The following is a 25963-nucleotide window of genomic DNA, read 5'->3' as shown; positions in this document are numbered from 1 at the left end:
TTCATTACTGAACAAAACGTGTGATACAGGACCCCGCACATGGGCTTCTTTAACATTTTGAGGTGGTGACTCTGGTGCTAGCAGGGAAGGGAAGGAACCAGCCGTGGTCAGGTGTGACCTGGGGTAGCTCCCATGGAAGCCAGAAAGAGAAAAGCTCAATTCTTCCTCTGAGGAGGAGAATTATTTCCAGCATCATGAGAAAACAAAGCAGACCAAGAGGGATTATTTTCCCCAAACAAGATGCTGTTTGAAAACACCCACTTGGAGTCACACATCATTTTTTTCTTCTCTGCTTGTTGCAACTTTGCCAAATCCAAAAATTTCAATACTGAGTTGGCCTCTAAATTCACGAGACCAGCTTAAAATTCTTGAGACTGTTGTTTTGTTTTGAAAAATCTGACTGTTTTTTTGTTCACTGCCTTCTTCTGGAGCACTGAAAGACCCCATTTTCATGTGTGTCTCTGACCACAGCAGCTAGAAACATTCTTTTGCTCCCTGCTCTGCTCCCTATTTTCCTGGTTCCCCATCAATCGAATGAATTCTGGAGCCAGGCCTCGAAGCAGGCACGGATCGTTGGGAGATTTGCAGCTGATGGTAGGAGTTGTCAAGAGCTGTTGTCAGCATAGCGTACAAGATGTGCACGAACCATCCCCAGCAACTGTTCCTTCCCAAGCCAGCTCTTCTGCGAAGACAGAAAGCACACGGAGCCGCCTTTCCCAGCACGGATACGTGCCGCAGAAGATGAAACGAGAGCTTACCCTGCTGTCAGTTTGAGCGGCGTTGGGTTTGAGCTAAAGAAACACCCCCGCACACGCACACACCTGCTCCCACACTCCCTGGCTCAGTCCCAACCGTCCCCACGCCACGTTTCACGTTCCAGGCTGGGCGGGTTTTGCTGCCGGGACACGTCTCAGTGCCCAGGATCAGGCCGGGACGGCCAAAGCTCAGCGGGGACCCACGGACCCGCTGGGTGGGAGCAGGTGGAGCAGCCGGGGCCGGCTGCCCGTGCCCAGGCTCCGGGAGGACACAGCAGCTTTGTTTGCCTGTGCGCGGTGTGGGAGGCTCCCCCAGCTTGGCACCAGAAGGTTAGTGCTTTTTAAAAGACTATTGTTTTCGCTCCATGGTTTTGGAAAAACAAGGAGCGAGCTGGGCAGAGGCACGAGACCCACCCTGACTTCTCCTGCCTTGAGTTTCTGCTGCTTTGGGCATTTCCCTGGCTGCATTCCCAGCCCCTCAATCTTCTCCTTTCCACAGCCTCAGCTCAGCCCCCCGATCCCGTTGAGCTTGGGTCAGAGTCCTCGTTCCCTCACATCTCCCCCTTGTTTCTCTGCCCGTTCTTCTCTTAGTAGGACAGTTCCCTGCCGTGTCAGGAGCACCACCACGGGCAGAGCAGAATCACGCAAAGGTGTTGCCCCAAAGCTAAGACTTCTCCAGCCTTGGCCTTGCAGGGGCATCTCAGCTTTCGTTGAGGTAAACCAGCCCCTGGCTAACGCTCATTGTCCACATTGCTGCAGAGCTGGACCTAAAGATTCGGTGTGAGATGCCTCAGCAGCTGTGGGGCTAATGACCCAAATAAGAGAGAACCCCCAAATATATTTGGAAAAGACCTTGATGTGCTTTGGGTCTCAGTCTGTCACATCTGAGCTGGGGTTGGCAGGATCTCCAGGGGGTTTTAGCTGGGGTCCAACCGAGACACAACACACACGTGCCCCTTTCTTAGGAGAGCTAGGTTCAGGGTTTGTCCTCCCTGGCTTTCACTGTTATCAAACACCTGCCTAACGAGATTTATTAAATCAAATAACTTCTGTATAATAACAAGAGGAACGCAGATTTCCTCCGCTCAGCTGAGGCTCGCTGTGACTTTGCAGAGCAATTAGAGGTGACTCACAGGTGCAGGTGGAACTCAGCCAGGATCCCAGGAGGGCTGGCCCTGTCCCCGGGATGCAGGGGGCAAGGTTGGCTTCATGGTGGTACCAAAAAAGCGGGTGTTTATCTGCACATAATGATTTTTTTACTGTAACAGGATTAGCATGGATGGTGTTTTTCCTTTGGAGGAGTTGCAAGGTAAAGTCTGGTTATGTAAAGGATCCAAACAGCAAAGGGCTGTTGCTAATTGGCAAAAAATATTTAAGCTCCCCACCTGGAGCTGGTTGAGTTTGCTGTGAAGTTGTCTGCAGCTCAGCTGCTCACCAGTATGGAGGCTGGGGAAGGACTTTAGCTCCTGGAGCGGGTGGCTGTTGGTGATCCTCAGCGCTGGAGGACGCTCTTCCCAGGAGTGAAGGTCAGGAGCAGGTTAACACCCAGAAGGTGTTTCCTAGATGCAGGTAAGGGGTTTGCTTTGGCTTGTAGGTCCCTTCCAATGGCAGGAACAAATATTTTCTTAGTATAATGACTGGAATGATGAAAATTCAGTCTTGGCCTTAAGTGATGAGCAGCTTCCTTGTTTGTGTCCCCAGCTTGCCCTGCAGATAAGGGCTGTAATGCCCTTTGGTTAAGATAACGGGGAACCAGACCTGTCCCTGCTCTTGACAAATTTTAATCTCATGATCCAGTTCCTGGGCTGAAGTGGTTTCATGCTGCAGCAGAGAGGGACCCTTCTTGAATTGGGGTACCGTAACTACATGTCTTTAACTTTAAGCCTCTCTTAACTGCTACTTGTGAAGGAAATGGTCTCCAAACTCTGCCATAAAGCCGTGTTCCACCTGGGGTAGGTGGGTGAAGGGGAGAAGATCCGGCCTTTAACCTTGAGTTTTTCCCAATGTGCAGCTGCTGCATACGCTGCTGTAGCTCGACAGTTTTTGCGGTCAGGTCCAGCGGAGGGGAACTTGGCTGAAGTTTTTCTTGTTTATGTGGCCGTTTCAGTGGGGTAAGATGCGTGAATAAAAGTGCTGAGACTTTGAATTTATGGTGTCAGGCTTTAAAAGCAAACAGCTAAATCAGGAGGAGGTTTCAGGGGGGCAGAGTGAGCCCTGCAGAGGCACTGGGAGCAGCTCCAATCTGCTTGGGCAAACTCGATGTCTCCAGAGCTGCAGACAGTGCTCTGATCTCTTGCATTGCTCCTTAGAGCCACGCTGCTAATCCTTTGTATCTGTGCAAATGTGAGAGGAGAATTTCTCTGTTGTTTTCTTGCTTTGGCCAGACCTTCTTTCCCTTCCCCCTGCCAAGTGCAGGCTTGAGGACACAGCCCAGACCTTGAGTTTCTGGAAGAACTTGGGAGCCCAGACACCGGCCATGGGTTCAGTTGCACCAAAGGGTTTTTTGGTGATTTACAGCATATTGTGCTGAGTGAGTTGGCAGATGCTCTGAACTGGCAGAGAAGGAGGGAGATGATCACGTGGAACAAAGCGCTGTCTCCTGGCAAAAACAAGGAGAAAATCTAGTCAGGGGGCTTACCCGCTGAGTGCAACGCGGTGCTGGAAAATCATCCTGCAGAGAAGTAATGGATAATCTGGTTGCACAGTATTAACTACATGAGTTTCCAGGAGGTGTTGTTGCTCTACATGCTGTCTCTGAATGCTCTCTCCATGAAGGAACTGTCATAAAAGTAGATATTTAAGTCATGTCAAAGGCTCTTTGACCCCAGTGCCATGTGCGGGTGAGGGGAGGGCATGAGTCACAAAGAAAATAGCACTGTTTTCCTTATTGCTCAACCTTTCACATTCTTCACCCTTTATATAAAAATGAGTACTAATAAATCCAGCAGACCCTAAAAAGCCCCCTTAGAGTCAGGTGCCCGGGGGAATGAGGTCCTCTAAGGAGAATGTGCAAAAAAACTTGGCCATGAAAAGAAAACAGCAGCAATGTTGAACTGATGAGTAGTGATTGAAATGTCAGTCTTGGCCCTTGGAACACCACTGACATCAAGGAAGCTCTAACTGAAATCCGTGGTCCTGCATGCCCTGCCTTTTCCTTTGGCCTCTGGGCCACCTCTGTTTACTTTTCCTTGCCACTGAAAGTCACCCATTTCATGGCTACGCTGCTATTGTTTAATTGTAATTCGGACTATTCACATTAAATATCAAGTGTCAAGCAACCTTTAAGTAAACAAGAGCTTTGTAAGCAGCCCCCTCAGCCATTCATTTCTGTTTTCTGAAGCCTGTAGGCTGTTTCTGCCTCGTCTTACACAGGCACAAGCCCAGGGTAGCCCTGTTGAAGTACACCGAATTATTCCTGTTTCACAGCACAAGTAGGATCAAACTGAAGCTCCAGGGACAGGAGTTTATCCTCCTAGAATAAGCACTTGTTTTTCTAATATGATTGCAAATTAATTCCAGAGATAATGTGATACTGTGTAATTGAGAGTCCCCTGAGCTGGTACCAGAGTGTATTTTTGCTAAGCCCTCCGCAGACGGGTGAGGATGTTATTGCACCACCAATAATGAAGATTTAGGGAGTCCTTGCTTGCTTTGAAGGTTTGTGTCCTACACCTCTGTGCTGCTGAAGGTCTCTTTCTCATCCCAGAAAATCAGTGCAATAATAAATTTTCTTTCCTTCTGCCACCTTCCCGTATTCCTATATTGCTTGACATAAGAAGGGCCGAAGGCTAGGTGTGTGGCAGTTAACCCGAGGCTGATTGGATCTGGGCAGGCTAAAGAGAGAAAAAAGCTGCAGAGAGGATACTGCAGCACCTCTCTCATCCGAGATGCTAATTTGAGTATTTCCTCAGCCCAACCACCAATTTTTCGTGGAATTTGTAAGCGGGTACTCATCTGAGGCCTCTAATCTAGTGTTGGACAGGACAGAAGCAGGCCAGCAACTTCCCGTTTTATTCATGCCTGCTGCCAAGCTGGAGGTGTAAAAGCTTAGGAGCTACTGGCATACAAAAATTGTCCCTCAGAGTTCCCCTGAAATGTTCTTTTGAGTGAGATCAAGAGAGGGAGTGAAGTCTCCAGGCTGCTGCGAAGGCAGTCAGGGGATGGCTGGGGGTTGGTGCCATCTGTGGCTCCAGGAGTCTGCAGGATACAGATGTATGTGCTGATAGAGATGGGCTGTGCACCAGCCAGGGGGATCTGTGGGTGCCTGGGGTGACTCTTCTCAACCTGGCCATGCTCTCTAGATGCTGTAGCAACACAAAGTGAGAAGGATGCTAGCAAGAGTCACAGTGTAAACCTTATTTCTGCAAGGCTCAAAGACAGCTGATCAGAAGAAACCTGTTTATTGTGAGGTTTAGAAAACAATTTTTATGCAAATTGCTTTTTTTGGCCCGTAATGGGGTTGATACAGAACTTGGAATCACAGTTTTAAGACTACAAATACACAGTATCTCGTTCAACAAACATAAAAAACCCTTCTTCCCTGGGGAACATTAAATGAGCAAATGTTTGCTAAAATAAATGGGCAACAAATACAGGATGGTGGTGACAAAACAAAACAACCCGAATCGGAAGCCAAAACCCCACTGAAGAAGCAGCAGTCACATCTTCAATTTTATGCTCAGGCTGTACTTTCACTTTGCTTTTCCTGTTCGATAGCTGTCAGAAAAACAGAGGAAACAAAACCATCGTCAATAAACACTACAATGATTCTGCAGGATGTAGATTTCTACGGTCATTCTTAAAGCCAGGGGATGGTAAGTCCCCACCTGCTTTCTTTGGCCACCCTGGCAATGTCAACTCACTCCCACGTCTGTGTAGCTAGTAGGGTGCAACTCGCGATGTGCAAACCTCCTTTTGTACTTCCAGCTTTAGAGTTGGTGGGGATAATAAAACAGGGACAAAAGAGGTATCTTATGTCAAGGGACAGTGCGTCTCCATGGCTATCTATACTGACATATCTGAAGTGGTTAGAGAGACCCTTTTGAAGGAAACTGCTCACAAAGTCTGGTCCAAATACAGAGAAATGCCATTTTCACATCCAAAGTTGAATGTGAATCACAACCCTCACCTGGCTGCCTGTGCATGTTGCGTGTATGGGAGAAGACCCTGCACAAGAAAAGCCCAGGAGTGCCTTGTTAAGGAAGATTACCTGTTAGATGAGGATGATGATGGGTTTCTCTTGCAGTCTTATTCCCAGAGAAGGTACCTGGAGCTCTCCTGGCCAGGGCTGACAGCAGGTACCACTGTGGAGCAGCAGCTTATCTGCCTGAAAACATGTTAAATCCAGAGCCCAGGCACCTTCTGGGGATGCTGCCAGGGATGTGCAAGGGTTCCCCTGTGCCTCTGAAGAGGCTGGTAACATGGCAGTTACAAACAGTTTGATCCTATTACCTGCAACCAGCAGAAAAACTGGTCTTGCTCTCAGCAGAAGCAAGAGCAGTCCTATCAGAAAGAATATTTCAGACAAAACACACCATCAATTATAACTGCTTCTATCCTTGGAAGCCCAGCATAGAGTACAAGTCTTAGTATTATCCCCAGTTAAAGTCAGGGATGAGTTTGAGCCTGTAATCCTGTGATTAGTATTCATTTTGCATATGAACTGCAACACAGATTGTGTCCTTGCTACTCTTAGTTCAAACAGCCTCATAAACACTTACTTTCTTTAGTGGGCAATGGATTTTTCTCTCTGGTTTCTGTCTTCTTGAGCTTGGTCTTGTCAAACGTTTCAATTTCTGCAAAATCTGGTTTGTCGGACATGATGGGTCCTGACAAAGAAAGGAAAAACACACCCGTGGCTTCATTAGCTAGTGCTGTGATACCAGCCATCTGCAAAGCATTTTATGTTCAAAAGAAAAAAAAAAAAGAAAATACCATAAAAATGTTTACTCGAAAAACATCCCACAAATCTAACACCTCAATCTGGGACCTCTCCCCGAGGCTTGGCTCTTTCAGAGCAAAAGAGGAATGGCATAAATATAATTTTATCTAGATTTCTCAGATGAAATTTCTAAAAAATCATATTTTGCACATGGAAACAAGAATATCCCAGTAAAGACAAGATAATGCATTAATTGCCAACAATCCACAGTACCTCCTGACGTAAACCTCTATTCTAAGGAATGCTGCTAAGCAGAAAGTCTACGATAAACCCCCAATCCAATACGAACAAAGAGCTTCAATTATGATTTCGTTTTAATTAACAGGATTTGCCTTTAATTCCGAGCACCCGGTCCTGAGTGCGTACCTACCCCTGTATCTGGATGAGCTGCTGTGGACACTTGTGCTTAACAATAGAGGACCAGTTCGCCCAGCCCTTTGTTTGCTCTCTCGCACTCAATATCCCAGTCCCAGGCTCAATGGGTTTCATTATACTCTATTATAGGAGAGATCCACAAAGAACACTGGCATTCAACGCTTCACCTGTCAAAACTTCCCTAATCCAATTCCTGTTTTTAATGGAAATTCAAGTTAAAATCCAGCCTGGGTGTTATTCCCCTTATTTCAGTGGAGTTTCCCATCAAGGCAAGGCTTGGCCCGGAGATGGCTGATATAATTTTTTTTTTTTTCCCCTTCCTGAAGACAATCAGATTTCATTGCTATCTGCACTGACAGAAATAAATATTCACAGGAAAAAAAAAAGATATATGAAAAGCTACTAAAACCACATGGTATTACCGTCTGGCTGCTCTCTCCTCAGCTGCTTGGTGGCCGTCTGAGGCAGTGTGAGTTGGAAAAGGTCAGGGTAATCCCTCCTCTCCTCGCTTCTCCTCCCCCCGCCCGAGCCCATCGCTATTAATATTGATTAGTTTGGTGCCTGGATTGCTCAGCGTTCAGGGAAAGGACAGATTGCCGCTGCAGAAAGTGCACTAGGGAGGCAAATGGGAAAACTGACATGGAAAACTGCCAAAATACATCTTGATTTCCACCCCCCCCCCCCCCCCCCTATTTTTCTTTTCTTCTCGTTAACCAAGACAATAATATTTAAGTTGCCCTTCCTGCCCTTCTTTTCCAGTGCTGAGGTTCAGAGTTGATGTGAGGTTTAGAGTTTGTTTAAGGGCTCGTGCTGCAGTTTGTGAGGACATTATAGGTGCATTCAGAGAAGTGCTTGGGATTCGTCCCTGACCCATCCAGGCTGGCAGAAGCACATGCTCGGGAGGACTCCGAGCTCAGTGGTGGTGATTGCCACAATCATTGAATGGTTTGGGTTGGAAGGGACCTTAAAGATCATCTAGTTCCAACCCCCCTGCCACGGCCAGGGACACCTTCCACTACACCAGGTTGCTCAAAGCCTCATCCAACCTGGCCTTGAACGCTTCCAGGGATGGGGCAGCCACAACTTCTCTGGGCAATTGAGGGCCAAATCTGAGATAAGCACAGTCTGAGCACTGTGCTGGCGTCCCAGAATGTGTCCTGAAAGGAAAAACAACTAATCTTTCATTTGCTCCCATTTTGGTAGCTACAAACCTAATTGCTGGTGCCTCCCTCAGCCCAACGGTGCATGGCTCTGCAAGCCAGAGCAGGCAGCTGCCTGCAGCTGACCTTCCTGCCTTCACTTTGCAAGAAGCCACATTCGTCCGTCCTGCTCGCGTGGCCGTTTCCTCTCCCTGTACTCCACCCACCTCGATGGCGTGGACCACGCTGGACTCGCTTGCAGGGAGCTTCTTCAGTTGCAGCGAAGGCAGAATGTGCTGTAGGTGCTGAGTGACATTATTTCAGAAAAACCTTTAAAAGGGAAGTGGTTGAGTCACCATCCCTGGAGGTATCTAAACGATGTGCAGATGTGGTGCTTAGTGACGTGGTTTAGTGGTAGACTTAGCAGTTTGGTTTAGTGGTAGACTTGTCAGTGTTAGGTTTATGGTTGGACTTGATGATCTTAAAGGTCTTTTCCAACCTAAATGATTCTATGAAATAGCCCTTATTTAGCATTTATTTGCGAGATATCTTCTGTATTAGATGAGAAGCTGAATGGAGACAAGATGTGCTGTTGTGTGAACAGTACCTGTACCAATCTCCTAGAGCCACTGCTCTCGAGGGCTGTGGACAACCCCGTGGCTGTGACACGGCTTCAGCTACACTTCCCACTTTGCAGCACAAAATGACTTGGGGAATCCTTTTTCAAGGCCCTCTGGTCTGGAAGGGAAGGGCTGTGCACATCCTCCTAGATCCTGGTATGGGTTTCCTCTTGTGCAAGCTCTTGTAAGTCCTCAGGACTTGGTTCTCTTGCTTCCATCCCCTTACTCCAACTAGTTGCCAAAAATAGAAAGCTGTGCTTTTGACCGAAAACCTCTGGGAATAAGCAGGAAGGCGGATGCTGGGTGAATACTCGGCGTAAGCCATAGCTGAGATCTGGCACTGAACAGTCTTAGTGTCTATTTAAAGAGAGTGCATTAACCTCTTCTCGTTAGGCTGGACACCAGATTTAGAACGTCAGAAAAAACTTTAAAACACAATGTGAATGATTCATGAATTCAGGCAGTTCACGAGTTTCAGTTTTTAAAATATCTGTCCATTTTTGCAAGTAATAGAATTCTTATCTGACAAGAGATTATAAGGGGGAAAACTCCAAAACTTTTAGACTGGAGCAAATTGTCTCAGATGTAGAGAGCAAACAAAGTGTCCAGGACAGCAAAGGAGAAGAATCTGGCTTCTGTTTTTCTGTGTACAGTCACAGGTTTGGCCCCTACGATCTACAGCCGAGCTCAGACTTCCTGAAGCAGTCTTGTGTTTTCCCCACCACCATTTTATTCGCCCAGTTCATTGGCAGACCTAGTATGAAAAACAGTTTGGAGTGAGTTGTTTGGGTTTCTAGGCTGAAGATGACCAGCCTAGAAAAATTTTATCAATTTTTAACTGATATTGGGTTGAGTTTGTGAGGAAGGTGCAACAGTGTTAGTCCACGTGACATGATGATGAGAAATATACATGTTCTCACACTCAGTTGAAATCAGTAGATACTCATCGCCATAATGAACATCTTGACCATTGCCTAAAGTGCCTGTCAAGTTTCTGTAGCTTGTGAGTACGGTACTGTGGGCAAACACAGCTCGTGTTGGATTCAAGCCTCATGTTTACATATTCCGTGCAGGACAGACAGCTGTATGTAGCTTTTATATGGAAAGTTTGGAGTTTGGCCTGAGAGCATTGCACAGTGCGTTGAGGCTGGTCCTGGGACGGAAAGATGGGTAGGTAATATTTTATTCAGATGCCTTTTACTTTCACTGGGAACTAAGATATTCTTGCTATATAAGCAGCAAAGCAGCTATTTGTCAGGTTTTTAATGGTAGGATTAGGAGTCACTGTCATCAGTAAGGGGAATGTGGCACTTACCTGGCCTTGGGATGACTGTGGTAGCAACAAGCCACAATGGTCTTTGAGGTGCACGGAGGCAGCTGAATGATCCAGAATATAGAGGGGAGAAAAACCAGCAAGCCAGCCAAGCAAGCAAACTATAGGATCTTTACAGATCCTATACACACAAAGCCATATTGGTATGGCCACATCTGAAAAGCTGCCTCAGACACAATGGAAATTGCGTTTTATTTCAATCTGCTGCCAAAAGATGAAGGGCTGAGTCAAATCTGCCAGGACTGACACCTCTGATACCAGTGAGTCACCCACCACTGGCAGCATTAAACTGTGCCTGGCAGCGCAAAGCCACCGAGTGTCTGTCAGACACCCACAGAGAAACAGGGGAAAACAAATACTCGCTACCAGGATGCAGTAACAGGTGAGAGGAAATGTTTAAAGGGAGCTCAAGTGCAAAGTAAAATTTGGAGGAGGGTCTGAAGAATGAGGCTGGGAGGTTTGGAGCCTGCTGCCACTCAGCTTTTTCCCTTGGCTGTTCTTGCTTGGAAGCAGCGAGCCCAGTCTGCACGGGGCTGGGGCTGCAGGAACATATATATATATATATGTATATATATAAGGGCTATAGCCTTTCATGGGCTGGGGGGATGCTGTGCTCATGTTTGGCACAAGAGGTGCTCAGGAAATGCAAAGTTTCATGGAGACTAGGTGGGCAACTGCAAGAAAGAAGGGATTTCTTTCTCTTTGGTGCAACAGTGGGAATCAGATCGCACCTACTCCTATACGGAGCCGAGGAGGGACAAGGCACCCCAACGCGAGCAGCCGGTTAGAGGAACAGACGCTCGAGCAGATCAGTGTCTGTAGCTGAGCCAATAAGCTGACACAACTGATTTTATAATCACATTAGTGCTGCCTCGAAATAACACACCCACTCAAATGTAACAGTGATTTCATTTTCAAAATGTTGTGGTATTTTTTGGTGCGAAAGGTAGGGGATTAATTTTGCAAGGTCAAAAGCTGAGCTGGAATCCGCAAGCACCCTAATTCCTTTAGGTCCTTATGAGTATTGAGCACCTTCCAGAAAGGTGTCAGGATTGGGTGTGTTATAAGCTGTCCTTAGAAGGTTTCCCGTCCTTAGGGGAACAGAAAAATAAGACTACAGCTTCATTGAAAGGGTTTTCTTAGTTCTCTTTGTGCCTTTTGTTCCGTCTTGCTGCCAAAAAAAATATCCATGTTTGGGAACGGAGACAGGTTCCCAGGCTAAGAGACAATGAATCCTGGGGGTGTAAGGAAGGCAATGATCTCTCTTTGGCAGTGTCTGCTGCAATGCTGCACTGTTAGTGGGTAAATGCTCAATACTTGTCTTCTACTGTATGATTTATCATTACCTAAGGCGTTTCATTTTCCTCATTGAGACCACTGAGCCTTAAGGGTAGGTGCATACAGAGGATGAGGGGAGAGGAGAGGCTGGCTGTGCAGAGTCCTTTTGCTTTGGCTATTTTTTTCCCAACCTCATGTTTTCCAAATTGCTCTGGAGTTTAGAGAGTCTATACTACGAGTCCCATTGCAGCAAAGAGCAAAAAGAGAAAACATAAGCTAGTGGAAGTGAAAATTTCCCCTCTCCCTCTTTTTTGGAAGTGGGAATTTCCATTCTCCCTCTTTTTTTGGTCTCATAAAACTTGATATGGGGGTGAATTTTTAAAAGCTGAACCAGATGGGGATTCTTGCAACAGGACTTTCTTGAGAACTGACCCAAAAGTGTGTCTTCCAGAATAAAGTACCTGGCTTTGGCCTGGCCTTTTCTAGCAAAATGCAGTGACACATGCGTGCATTATTAAAGGAAAAAAAAAAATACAAAATGTCCGTGCACATGCTTCTCTCCTAAAGACAGGATGGGGAAAGAAGCATGTGATGTATTAGTCACTTAGTTAATATGCTATAAAGCACATGACAGTTGTGTTGAACACTGGTCTAGAAACACTAGTTTAGCATGACTTGCAGTCTTTACTAACAGTCTTTGTTTTCCCTCTCTCCTTTTCTATCTCTGGATAGAAGCACCTCTTGCAAGCAGAAGCTCTTAGGGAAAGAGTAAGACTGAGAAGCCTCAGGTAGGCATTGGGAGTGTGCTCAAACATGGCTCTTCTCAGTGCAGCTGGCTGCTCTGGAATTAAACAATCCACTGTTGGATTTCTTCACTCTCTTTGCTTTAAACAAATAGAAAATCTGCATTCCTTACGATGATTAAACTGTGGCACCCAGTGTGCAGCAAACAGATAACCAACATAATCCAAGATAAGATGATCAAAGATAAGATAGTAAAATCCGAAGATCTACTAACTTGATTTTAACTTCAGATTTTCTTTTTGTCCAGAGGAAAAAGGAGACTAGGTGGGTCTGTTGTTACAACCCATGTTGTGCTTGGGGTAGATACAGAGGTGGGGTATCCTTGACTTTTGACACATAGAGCTGTAGATGTAGTTCTGACGGGTGCCTATCCAACACTTCTCTTTGTGTAGACAAATCATCCCACTTTCAATAGCCTGGGACTTCCTGGCGGCTTAAATATGTTTTATGTTTTGGGGAAAAGAAGATAAACCCTGAAGTTTTTCAGCTGCTTAAGGAAATGAGGAACAAGGCAGCCAAGTATCTGTTCTAGCTGATCTCTGTGAACAACTTCCAGAATAAGAACTTGTATTTCTACTTGAACAGATTCATGCATCATCTTTTCCAAAAACCCTGTTCCAATTTTATAAGCTTGTTATATAGAGCAAGCCAAACACACAGGTATTACATACTCTTCTCATACATAATTGGTGTACAAGGTCACCAATTATGTAAGGAAGTGGTAATCACAAAGTTCCACATTTGTTAACTTCTACCTATTCAAATGAAAATTTTAAGTATATGATGATAAATGCTGTTTTTCTTCTCTAAAATATGGAAAAAAGGAAAAAATAAAAGATACTATCTTCCTCTCATGGCATCTGAAGTAAACAGCCACCTTTTCAGAACCTGACTGAACTAGAGCGTTTTCAACAACTACTTTTACGGCTTTCTTTTGCAAATACATACAAAGTGCAGAAATCAGCTGCAGTCTTATTAAGGCTATGTCTTCATAACAGGGTTACCTCGAGCTTTGAACACTCAAATCAACTCCTCTGGAGTTAGTATACTTGGAGTGTGAGTGACCACACCATGAAATAACACGGGAGCAGCAGAAACTGATTGTGTTGGCAGCAGACAAATTGTGTTACCTTGAACTGTAGCCTCTCACCAGCTCCAGGTAAAAGCACCGTGGCAGCTCAAGTATAGATCCTTGTGAGGAAAAAGAACAGGGATTCAAAGGGGATGGGGACATTCAAGCTTTAATTCAAGTTAACTTTTAAGTGGAGACTAGCTTTAGGGCATGAGTTCGTGTCTGTCCGCAGCCCAAACTGGTGAATGCAGAGAAAAGCAAATAGGAAGTAAAACTCAAAACTCTGCAATATTGTAATTTACACTTGTCTGATGCATACATTGAATGATTTTTCCCTTTGGATGAATACTAGCTTGCATAAAATTCAAATAAGTCAGCTGTCTACAGATGGGAGGGGGAGTGTGGGAAGAGGAACAGAAGGAAGGAAATGGAACTGAGAAGATTGAATTAACCTTTCAATGTCTTGAATTTCAAGAAGGGAAGAATTATCTCTGTTAGGTCTGCAACCATGCAATTAAAATGTGAACAAGCCTTAAAAGCCACATTTTTCCCATATTTCTAGATCTCTACTTTAAAGACAGATCTTCCAAACCCAAGACTCAGATTCAAAAAGTATTCAAAGGCAGGGAAAAAAAAAATCTTATGCTGTAAATGTTTGTTTTAATCACAGAACTCTGGTAGAAAAACAAGTGAAAAATGTCTGACATTTATGTAGCACATGTGCCTTTGATATTGATAAGAGAAATCCTTACATATGTGTCTAGTAATGGCAGACAGTCTTTGAAAATATTTCTCTGAGGTTTTCACTGAGCTGGAGTTTCTGTTTCCATAAAATAGATTCTTTCACCTGTTTTAACATTGTGAAGCTTGATTTGTTAATACAGGGCAAAGCTTTAAAAATGGACTTTGATTCTTAGGTTCTCTTTTGGACACTGTGAGTCAGGAGAACTGTTTCAGGAGATGCCATGGGGAGTTATGGCTATCCAACACAGCCAAGTGTCTTGTGCTGGATGGGCATCCTGAGACAAAATGTTTGTTAGAAAATTTTATAATGCTGGAAAAGACAAACAAAGTAAAGATTCAGTTTGAGGACATGTCTCTGTTTTTGGAATAAATATGCAGGAAAGGAAAGCGTTTTGCAGAGCAAGCAGCTGGAAATGGTTACTGTTTGCTAATTCTTCTTCAGTGTTTAAAGGACTCACCTTTGTCAATATTTTTGCAAGATATCAATAGGATCCATTTTAGACAAAAATTGAGCAATTCCCAGTCCAGGAAGTGTATCAAATAATTTGTTTGTAGATGGACAATTAAAACCAAAAGCAAATAGTTTGCTGACACATGGACAACTTCCCCTCTAAGTAAAAACTGTTGGCACATGAAATACAGGCATTACAGCAGTGTCTTGCTTTGCTGTGCATCAGATTTCTATTTCCTTCTAGAAAGATAATGACCCAGTATGAAGGTAAGGAATTGCAGGGCACGCTATCCACCTTCAAAGGACTGGATGGCATTGCAAAATTGATTCTGGTTCCGGAGTATTCTAGCTCAGTTTGTACTAAGCCTTGTACACCAGTAAGCACAGCTGGGATAGGGCTATTTTTCTTTTATTTGCTTCAATTTCTGATGAGGAGTAATGCAGGGCTGTTACTGGTGCTGGATTTCATTGGAAACTGAAGTGTTCAGAGACTATTTATTCTAAAGTCATACTAGGTCAGGACTGACATTGGGGACCCAGGAAGGAAATACAGCTCCAGTTCTTTTGCAACATATACTGGTAATAATGACTGGTGCTCAATGAATAGCTCCTCCTGAAAACAAGGGAATTACGCTAGTAATTGTTCCAGGTCTACTGAGTCACTTCGAGAGCACCTAGCAGTTGAATCTATGCAAAACTTTTAGGCTGAGCAACTTAGCTGGACTTGAAAGATAACACATGGAGCTACAGAAACGGCTCACCCTTCGTGGTGTGGCCCTGGCCATGGATTTACCGATGAGACAGGGATGCCATGGCACCCTGGTCCTAGGAGCCGTGTGCTGACAAGACGCGTTTGCCAAGCTCCTGGAGCTGTGCAGCAGCTGGGGAATGGGTCCTCCTTCTTGTGAGCAGCCCCATGCTGCGGCCTTGTCACTGACTCTGTGCGAGGCAGGGCATTGTCATATGTCCTGACATGTGGGCGACGGCCCGGCGCCACGCTGCGGGACTGCAGCCATGCACCTGCACAACCCCTGCTCACGCTGGGGCTGCTGTGTGCATGCCTGTGGGTTCGGAGAGGGTTAATGAGCCTGTGCGAGCTCCACACTGCCTTGTCTAGACTGCAGAAACCGGGCTGGGGGTCTGAGCCGTGCAGCAGTCTGCGCTCCGTGTAAGCGGGAGAATGACAAACGCTACCATAAAATTTGAGCTGAGCCCTGAGATAGTGGAAAACGGGTGGGGACGGTCACCACATGCTCCATTGTAATTTTTAGCAGTGATCGGAGAGGTGGACACTTTCAATAGCTGTATTTTGGGGGTGTAGCCAAGCAGCTGCTCATTAAGTTATTGTTTCCCCTCCCTCTGTATTTACTACCTTAGGAAAAGTGGCTAAAACACCAGGACTCCCAGGTTCTCCCCAGGCTTTTAGAAATAGGCACTGAGAACATAAAGTGAGCAGAAAAGACTAAAATGGCAGCCTGGGACTGCATATGTCTGCCCCCTGCAAGGCACGTTGGAAGTGTTTGAAAGGAGGTAGGATAAGCTGGCACAAAATGGCATACTCGGAGCCAGTTCAGAGAAGGGAGGACACTGTCTTGGACTCAAAACCAGCAAACAGGTGCTGTGTAGCGCCTGCCTACCTGCCTGCCTCTGCTGTGTGCCTCCTTTTGCCACGTGTGTTTTCTGTGTCAGGTTTCTTGCAGTTTTATTCCTGTCAACTGGCCAACGTATCTGCTGAAGAGCCAGCTGGAGTCCGCTCTCTCCCATGTTTCATCAACAAAATTGCCAGCTTGTTCTGATTCAGTATCTTTATTGTTGTTGATGAGGCTAAATGAATCAGAAAGAACACAGCTATGTATACAAAATACAAAGTTGGAAACCTCATCTTGATGCGAGGGAATTTTATTAGTTGTTCAAGTGGAGAAATCCGATGTGGAAGCGGACTGACAGCAGATACAGACCTCCTGAGAGGCTGTTTCCTGGCCCCACACATTTCGTTGGTTTTGTATGGCACGTCCTAATGATACGCAATCTTCTAGTGGGAAAATACAGTTTTAGATCTGATTAAAACCAGGTGAATTTTCTGTGGGATTGTGCCTCTCCCTTATTCGGATTCTAAATGTAAAAGCTCTTAATGAGTCTTATAAATGTATCTCTAGATAAAATGTAGAATCCATGTTGGCAAACCTGAAACAAACCCTCCCAGCTATCAGCAATATGAGTTTCAATTAATCCCATCCTACCTCTATTGCTTTTTTTTCCCAGTCGTTTATTCTTTTGTCAGTTTTTCACGGGAAGAAAAGCTTTTCCCGAAAGGATTTTTTTACTTAACTAAATTTCCATAAATGCTTTATTAAACCCACCACCTATGGCTGCTGGCACAGCACGACAGAAAAAGCTGTTGTAGTTTCAACATGGCATGTGGGAGCTGCAGGCTGTCAGGCACGGCGCTTAACACTTCTGGCGTGCGCTCGCGTCTCCTCGCTGACTTACGCTAACGTGGTTTCAGGGTGCTGAATTTCGTTATTTCAAAACGCGTTAGCTCTTTGTCAAAGGACACTGTGTTACTTCTGGTGTGCCTGCACTTGGGAAACGTTTCGGAGCGATCGCTCTCGACACTTGAATTCAGAAAATTTCCAGGAACTGCGTCCATACTGATAGACGCAGAACCGGAGCGGAGCAGGAGGCTGCACGGCGACGGCCGCGGTCGCGCTCTGGGAGCCCTTGAGCGCGCACAGGCCGCGGCAAGCAGCCGGCTGAGTCACTGTAAGGTTAGGAACGAGGGAAAAAAGTCAATCCCGGGGTCATTGTTTGTTGTTACCGGGCGCGGCGTGGCAGCGGTTGGGGCTCCCTCAGCCGGGCAGCCCGCGGCCATAACGGACGGCCCGGGGCAGGCCGCGCCGGCCCGCCAAACCGCCCCCGGCCGCCAGCCCCCTTCCTCGGGCGGCTTCTCCAACCCGGGGCCCGCCACCGGCCCGAGGCGGCCGCCCGCTCCCCTCAGCGCCGCCCCGCCCCGCCGCCACCAGCGCCCCCTCCCCGCCCCGGAGCACGTGACCCCGAGGGAGGGGGCGCGCGCTGCACCTGTCAGTCAGCGCGTCACTTCCGCCAGTTGCCGCCGCTACCGCCGGGGACCCCCCGCTCGCCGAGGCGCGCTCGAGCTCCGGAGCGGCTCTGCGGACGGACGGACGGACGGACGGCGCCCGGGTCGGCAGCGCGGCGGCCGCGGCAGACGGCTGGGGCGGTGGCGGCCGAGGGAGGAGGCCTGCGAGGAGAGCGGAGCGGCGAGGAGAGGCCCGCGCCGGCCCCCGGGGTAGGAAGAGGCGGAGGAACCTGCTGCTGGTGCGGAGGGCGGCGGGGAGGGCGAGTCACCCGGCAACGGTGAGGGGCTGCGGGGCGCATGCGCGGGGTGGGGGGGGTCGCCCCTCCGCCGCGGGGGCGGCGGGGCTCCCGCTCCTGTGGAGGCGGCCGGTGGGGCAGGGAGGGCGTCCCGTCAGGCTTCAGGAACCTTCTGGGAGCCGCGCCGCGAAGGGGCGCGGGAACTTCCTCGCCCGGGCGGCGGGGGCGGCGGAGCCGGGCGCGGTGCGGGAGCTGCTGGAGCCTCTCGGAGGGAGCTGTCAAGCGCTGCCTTCGTTTCTCGGGTTGTGTCGGTGGGACCTTGGCGGCAGCCCTGGCAGCCAGCGGGGATTGCTTGGCTCTTCCAGCGCAGTCGTGTGCCGAGCCTGGTCCCCCCTCCCGCGGTGGGTCGGCGTTGTCCCCGCCTGCGGTGGGACTTGGCACGCTGGCAGCGCCCAGCAGCTCCCTGCCAGCAAAGTTGGTTCCAGAAGCTGAAGAAGGGCAGCCACTAAACCTTCTGAGAACACCGAGGCATTAAGAACGCTAGCGCATGGACTTAATGCTCCCGCCTGGGACCAAACGTATCTTCCCAGGAATCTGTCAGTGCGGGCTTCCATTGTTCTTGGAAGCTCCTCAGGGATTTAAATATTTGAGTGTAAATGCTTCTTGCTACCAGAAAGTTGTTTTAACATGAGATGCTCCAGTGTTAGGGGTCTTCTTCCAGGTTTGGGGAGGAAAAAAAAAAAAGGCGACAAAAAAACTGCACTCAAACACTGCAACTTGAACTTTTAATACACAGTCCTCTGACTCTTGAGTTCCTTCGTCTTCCTGCGTTTTTAAATTTTTGTGAAATCTCTTACTGCTGTCAAGCTCAAGGAGGGGAAAAAGGTAATGAAGAAAGTAGATACCACCTAATCACTCTTGCCTGTTTAAAAAAAAAGAAATTGAATGTATCAAAACCTGCACAGTTTTATTTTTTTCAGGCATATATTCCTGAGTATCCTTAGGGATGGAGCAGTTAGTATGTGACTTTGGAATAAATTGTTAAACTGGATTAGCATTTCGATTTGGAGTTTTTCTGTCTTCTGTGTGGTTTAATCTGCCAGCATAAAAAAATAAAGGAAAAAGATAGGTTGCCTTATATTATAACAAATTCAGCTGTCTGCTTAGACTCTTTGTTTTCTATATATTTTTTTTTACCACTCATTGCTAGTAAATAGCTTTATGTGTTCTTTGTTGCATGGATTTGAAGATATTTAGAATCTCTTTTTTTTTTTTTTTTAAATCTGCTTTGTCTGTATTTTGTATATTGTCTAGCATCATATAGGGATCCTTTCCTTGTCTTGACGACATTACAATAAGGAATCAAATATCTTAGTGTTTTGAAAGCATCAAGCTGGAAATTTACAGTATTACATTAGAAAAATCAATCAAGTAGAATGTTTCATGGTTGCATGACTAGGAAGAGCTCCTCATAGTTTTTAATGCTTGCAAATTTTGACATGGACAACATGTGAAAATATCTGAGTTTGACAAATTACAGGTTTTATCTGCTCAGTCTTAGTTTGGGCTCCTGCTGTATGTGCTGCTTGTAACATTGGAGGACCTTCCAACTATTAGCTCATTAAAAGACTTAATTTAACATTTGTCATGTGTGGCTTATAATATGGGACCTGTGCAATCAGTGAAGCTTTTCTTTCTAATGTACATAACAGCATGTTTGCAAAAGCAGGTGAGGCCAAAGAAACATTCTGTGCATTTGGAACAGATATCAGTAAGTTCCGTGAAACTCCTTGCTTTCTGTCTGTGAAGGATTTTTTTTGGTGTTTTTTTCCTTTTCAAATACTTAAACTTTTGATCGCTGGTCAAATGTTGATAGCTCAGCAGTGATGCCCTTTCCTAGGGCTCGTTAGAAAGTGAGTAAAACCTTCCAAGTCTGAGGTTATTTTTTATTTTGGATTTTCTTTTGTTGTTGTTTTGTTTTTTCCCTTCCCCCCCCAAAATAAACTGCAGCTCTAAGGAAGAGGAAGTGATGTTGGTAAGAGAATGCCTTCAAGTTGTCTTTAAATTCTGTGCGTAACACCAGATTATTTTTTGCTGTCATGTTAGTAGGCAAAAACCCCAAAATCTAGCGGACATTGGGATGAGTGTGAATTGACATCTTGCAGGGCAATTCAGTATTTGGATCTGTAAGGATGTAAAGATGAAACCCTTTAACTTTTTTCCTCATATTACAGACCCAGTTCCATGTTTATTAATCGTTTCAGCTGTGAGCACTGTTACTTAGGAACAAAAAAAAAACCACTTTATCCAGAACATCTGAGGAGGAGATAGACAATTGAAGGAATATTAAATCCTCTATGAAGGGCTCTGAAAGAGGGAGATCTACTTGTCATGCAGTTTTTGAAGTGATGGATATATCAGTTATTCAGTGGAGAGGCTGTATGGCTTAGGTCAAAATTGCATTCAGGCAGAGAATACAAGAATTAGGCAGAGAATACAAGAATTTTGCATTACTCCCTGGAAAGTTAGTAAAATCAGGCAATTCATTTTTGAGTATCTTGCTGATTGTATTATTTTCCGTAAGTTATAAATTTTACCTGCAAAAACTTTGTTTGAGAACAATGACTATCTGTCTCAAGGCTTTAGTAAATTCAGATTTGGCTTTGTCGTATTTGTTACTGCATCTTCTACTGGGCTTTTTTTTTTTTTTGTAGAGCTGATTTGTTTTAAAGTCTTAAAAAACGTAGTTTAGACAGCGAATATGGTGCTGAAAACCTGTTATGTTTGCAAAATATGAGTGGAGCCATTCAGTACAAGAAATGGGTAATATTTTGGATCTAGGACCATATTCTGATTACAGGGAAATGAATAGTTCTGTTGTGATAGTAACGAACAATCCTGCTCTTATGGTCTCTCACCTGTGAATGTGTCAAATTTTGTCCTGTATGTTTGTCTTAAAAGAAGAAAAACATGACAAACTTGAGCTTAAAATACAGACACTGCATTATGCTTGTGTTCCAACAGCTTGTAAGGAAGACTGGTTGCAGAGAGGTTGGAATGGTTTATTTTCTTCACTATCTGGGCATTTAGGTGTGGCAGCTGCTTGATCCGAATAGAGAATCCAAGGGGAACCCTGGATCGATTGTCCACGTTCTGGTCTCGCTGCTGCTCTCTTCATATGTCTGTTCTGTTCAGTGTTCCCTGCAGTGTGGCCAGGATTAAAATTTGTGCTCAGCTGTGTAGGATAATAATAGTTGGACAAAATTGAAAAGATGAAAGCCGGAATCTTATGAATGTGATTCTTTCTTCCTTTATACTCTTTTTTTTTTTTTTTAAAGTGGATATATTTGAAAGGTTTTTTCCCCTTTTTGCTGAATGTCACATTTCATTAAATCTTTTGTTGTCTTGTCACTCTTTAATTTAATCAGGTTACTTAATTTTAGTCTGCAATGTAATTTCTATTCTTGTGATTTCTGGCGATATCTTCAAATTTGGTCATGATCAACTTGCAACAAGAATTGGTTGTGGAGGAGACCTCATTAGCAGTCCTATTTTTATTTTTTTTTTCTCCCCCCCTCCAATGATTCAGAGTCATTGCTACAGAATTGAACTCTTCATTGAAATGTCTTGCTCCTTGAGTGTGGATGCTAAGACTGTCCTTTATTTTGGTGGCACGTGGTCATCGTTACACAGAGGCACTGTTCCTGTAGTGAATGGGCCATGTACTACAGTTTGTAGTGTTTTGAACTACAATGTTCCAGTGGTGCATTTCTTCCTACCTGTTCGAGAGGGGGAGAAACGAGCTGATGAGAAATGTATGTAATAGGATAACTTATGTATAATAAATTAAGTGCATTATATATTTATAGTTTGCTTTTTTGGTGTCTCTGAGGTAGCTGGAGTTCTGTTCCAAAGTCTGTCTTAAAGGCAGTGACAGTTGTTAAGCTGCTTTGGTTTTATAATGTGAACCTCTCAAGTTGCAGAGTTTTGCTGATAATTTCTTCCTGCCTGTTACTGTACTTTTATAACGCCATTGCACTCAAGTGCTGTGTTATCTGATGCAGTGGCAATTCCGTGTGTGGCTGGTGGAGCACAGCTTTACTTTGGGGGGAGACAAGTAAGATGAATATAATTAGCTGTTACACAAGATACAAAAGCCTTTTTATTTATTAGCTACTGTTGTTAAGAACGTGATGGGATCTGTGCGAGCAGGAAGTTTCTTTATAATTCTGCACATGTGCATTGGCAGCAGCGGCGGAGAGCAAATCTGGCACTGCTGATGCCTTTAATTCCTCTCACTACAGTACAGTTGTAGAAGGATTATGAGTTGCTGTAATGCTGGTAAAAAGCCTTTGGATTTTATCTAGTAGGTGAACATACGTGTTATCTTTGCATATTGAAACATTTGAAAATCAGCTGATACATTCTGGTCATCTCTCAGCTCGCTTGTTTTAAATGTAAAATTTTTTTGAATGTTGCTTAAATCAGTCACTCTACTTGAGGCTTTACTGATGTTACTGCAATACAGTTGCTAAGTGCTTAATTAGCTTCTTAAAATTTCAAGTTTTATAGTTTTTTCCTCTGAATTTTGCATTTAGTCTTAAGTCAAGCCTGCCCACTTTTCTGGACATTGGATATGCCTCTCATGAAGATACGTATTTGATGATGGGTTTTTTCAGAGAAAGTGTAATCAGGTTCTCTCAGCTGAAATTGTAGACTAAACTTTGGTGACTGGAAATAAATACTGATCAATACTAAGAGTTTCTTGGCTTGCAAATTTTAAAAATAAAATCCAAAATTCTATCAATTTTATTAATATCTTTTTCAGAAGAGCTTTCATGAGTTGTTTTGTTGCTTTCTTCCAGGATAATGACCTAAAGGGTTGATTTGAATGGTTGTAATTTGTGAATTAGAAGTCTTGCTACTGCATTTCCAGGAAACAAAAATTGCATTACAATTGCATCCCACTGAATCTGATGATGTATTTTTTGTGCTTTTATTTGCTTTGTCAGTACAACCAGTATTATGCCAGTTGAGTGTTTTCTGAGGCTCTCAGAAGTGCTGGTGGCAGGTGATGGAGAACTTCTCTAGTGTGGGTGAGAGCATACGCGTGCAAGTAGGGAGCTTATTGATTAAAGAGCTGGTGTGGCAGTCTCTTCCTAACTCCTTCTGTGATTGCAGACGGAACTGCAACAAGCTCCTTTCCTTTCCTGTTTAACCAGAAGGCAGACCTGTCAGTGAAGAGTTAATAATCGTAGTAAGAAACGAAGAAAAGACAGTTATTTTAGCGTGATTTCCTTCAATGCTGTAGTTACACTTACTTTAAAACATTATCCTTTATGGGGATGGGGAATATATTCTTAAGACGACCAGCTTATTAAATTTAAAACAATAACTGGGCCCAGTCGTCTGATTTGCCAGTCCAAGCTTTTGACTAAAATGCCGTTCCCTGAAGCCGATTTCACTGGCAGTCAAAAGAGGAAGTCTTGCTTTTAGAATCTATTTTAAGCTAATCTTGCTGGTTTCAAAGCTTCTTTCTTTAAATATTTTTTGTTTTGACTACTCAAATATATTGATGAGTACTTAAATGTAGCTTTAAAATTGATTATTCTTTTAACATGGAGGATATTCTGGGTCTCTTCATATTCAAGCTCGGCCTGCTTTGAGCTGTGCTCTTGAGACAAGTCTTGTTTGTCCTTTTCTGTGTCCTAAGTTTGTGGTATGTTCTGTTTGTTTGCTTAAAGCTTGGGATGTTTTTTTTTCAGGTTTTGTGTTTTTTGTGTGTGTGTTTTTTGTGCCTGTGTTTTTGTGTTCGGTGTTTGTGGGGGTTTTTTTTTGGTGTGTGTGTCCCCCGCCCTGCTTCGGGCTATCCCCTGCCCCAACCTGACAGCCTTTTCAATTTTGACTGGATTAATTCAAATGAGCAAAATACTCTCTTTTTCACTTGCTAGCTGAAGGAAAAACTGAAAATCAGGTGGGCTAAGGCTCTTGTGCACAAAAACATTTCATCATTGGGAATACTCCCAGTAATTTGAGTAGACAAATGGCATGAAAATCATCAGTTAGTGTCAGTTGGTATGATCATAACGTTACATTAAGAAGAACCAGTTTCCTTTTATCTTGATAAAACTTAAGAGCAAAGAGCGGAGTGCTGGCTGCTGTTTTTAAAAAACCCTAAATTAAATAGTGCGTAGTACAGCGGTTGCCAAATGGGGCTGTGTGTTCTCCAGTGAGCTGGTACACAGAAGTTTCCCAGGAAAGCCTTCCTGCTCACGCTCACACCTGGCCGCTGGCTCTGGACGATGGCAGTACGTGAGGAAAGTTTCTGTGATTCCAAGTTGGAATATGTGTCATAAGTTTAGGCCGTCATTTTGAAATTCTTAGTATCTCTTATAACTATGAACATTTCAAACTTAGCTAAGAAATGTATTATTTATTTGGATTTAAAAGTGTGTTTACTATATGCACCTAGAGGGACATTGCAGATTTTGTCTAATTATAAGTAACATAATACATTCTTTTTATTTATCAAATATAGAGTAAGAAATTAAAAACTAATTTTTGAGGCACCTTAATGTTTTTGTGGAATTCTGTTTGTAAATAAACCTCCTTTTATTGCAGAAAACGAGCACTGGTCTCTTTGCACGGGAGGTGTTCACGTGTTCTGTTGGGACCCTGTGCACAGGGATGTGGGGGGCTTACAGGATAACAGCACTGCAGGCTGGAAAAGCCCAAGTCTAAACTTGAGGTGTGTTTCCTGAGAAGTAGGGATGAGTGATTTTGTTGCCCTATACCACTTTTTTTCCTATCTAAAAATGTTATATTTAGTTTTTACTTTTCAGATGTTACGGAAAAAAAAATCACTCATGATGTCTGCTAATCCCACAAAATAATATATTAAAAATAGAGCAGAACAGCAGCACTGTTAGATTCGGTTTTGGCTTCACAGATGATACGAATTATTTGCTAGATAAACCAAGCAAAAACAAAATAAAAGAATTGCTCAAATAGTTGAAACTTGTGGCAGAAATTCTACACGCAGTATTAATGTTTTCATTCCTATGACATGGTCTCAGTTTGTAGCCTTTTTTTGTTGTTTATTTTATTTTTACTTCTTGTTATTTCATTCTTTTGCTTTAAGGAGAGACGGTGGAGCCCTGAGGACTTTAATTTAAAATGATACCCATATATTTGTAGTTCAGCCAGTAACGTGAAAGCTGAACTAAATTTAGGCCTAAACTTTCATATATATTGCTCAAATATTAAGTTAGCCATGTATTCTGTGTTTTCTTTAGTGGCATTTCATCTGTGGGTGTGAATACTTCTGTAGTTGCCAAGATAAGTGAATGCTATTATGATGGCAAAATGAAACTCGTGGTGCTGTTTTCCCAGCAGGCTCTATGAAGTACTTGCCTTATTTGAAAAAAAAAAAAAAAACCCCACCGAAAAACACCACAAAAAACCCTCAAAACCATTTTTTTTTAATAACAGATGAGAGCAATGAAATACACAATACAGAATGAAACTCAGTGTTTTACCCTCATTTAAGATGCTTGGGCTCAAGATGTTACGTAGGACATAGTGTGTTTTTTTCCAGCCTCTTGTAAAATTGTGGTATAATATGTGGTCGGAGTAAAATGTATTTTTAATTTTCTGTAGTTAAGTTTTGTAGAATGTTATTGTAACTTAGAGGATCTTTGTAAATGTTTGTAGTAACAGGGAGGGGAGTAGATTGAGAAAGATGCAACCAGAATATGTATAATAGAGCATAAACTAGTTGCCTTTTTTTTTTTAAAGTATTGTTTTTCACTTGATGGGACCTGTGCTTCCCTCTCCCAGCTTCACAACCTACACGCTTCACATGTTCAAAAAGTTCAGGATAATATGAACAGAAGTAGGAATAGTTGACTGAATACATCAGCTCCTGTTTTCTGAGATGTTTGATCATGACTAAAAAAAATAATTAAAAAAACCCACAGTATTGCTTAATATTTCTAAAAGACTTTAGAGATAATTCTGAAATTTATATATCTTGTCCTAGTTTTTATACGTGTCTGCATTGAAATGATGTACATCCTGAGTCAAGGAAGAGCAAGTGGGAAAGCTGCTGATTGATAT

General features: G+C 44.2%; 2 protein-coding genes across 4 annotated transcripts in view; one reads left to right on the top strand and one right to left on the bottom strand.

Moving 5' to 3' along the window:
- Nucleotides 1–5433: 5433 nt before the first annotated feature.
- On the bottom strand, nt 5434–6644 carry LOC104381940 (thymosin beta 4 X-linked). The gene is made up of 2 exons (XM_009989769.2): nt 6476–6644; nt 5434–5471 (listed from the first exon to the last, which is right to left on the bottom strand). The coding sequence occupies exons 1-2, from the start codon at nt 6642–6644 to the stop codon at nt 5434–5436; spliced, it is 207 nt and encodes a 68-aa protein (XP_009988071.2).
- An 11163-nt stretch (nt 6645–17807) lies between these two features.
- The window catches only part of FAM13B (family with sequence similarity 13 member B), a 50325-nt gene continuing 42169 nt past the window's right edge, over nt 17808–25963 (top strand). For all 3 annotated transcript variants that reach the window (XM_086621361.1, XM_086621360.1, XM_086621359.1), the window contains exon 1: nt 17808–17887. The gene's annotated coding sequence lies outside the window, so the exon portion shown is untranslated. The remainder of the gene's footprint in view (nt 17888–25963) is intronic.

The sequence above is a fragment of the Tauraco erythrolophus genome, chromosome 16 (assembly GCF_009769465.1).
Source record: "Tauraco erythrolophus isolate bTauEry1 chromosome 16, bTauEry1.pri, whole genome shotgun sequence".
In the NCBI taxonomy this organism is placed as follows: Eukaryota; Metazoa; Chordata; class Aves; order Musophagiformes; family Musophagidae; genus Tauraco; species Tauraco erythrolophus.
Note: the sequence above shows the minus strand (reverse complement) of the source record. Positions and strands in the feature narration are given on the sequence as shown.

Excerpts from the sequence above, each read along its gene's own strand:
- LOC104381940 (XM_009989769.2), bottom strand. The coding sequence starts at position 6,644 with ATGGCTGGTATCACAGCACTAGCTAATGAAGCCACGGGTGTGTTTTTC. Across the intron at positions 5,472-6,475 it reads TCCATTGCCCACTAAAGAAA|CTATCGAACAGGAAAAGCAA; the intron begins GTAAGTGTTTAT and ends TTTTTCTGACAG.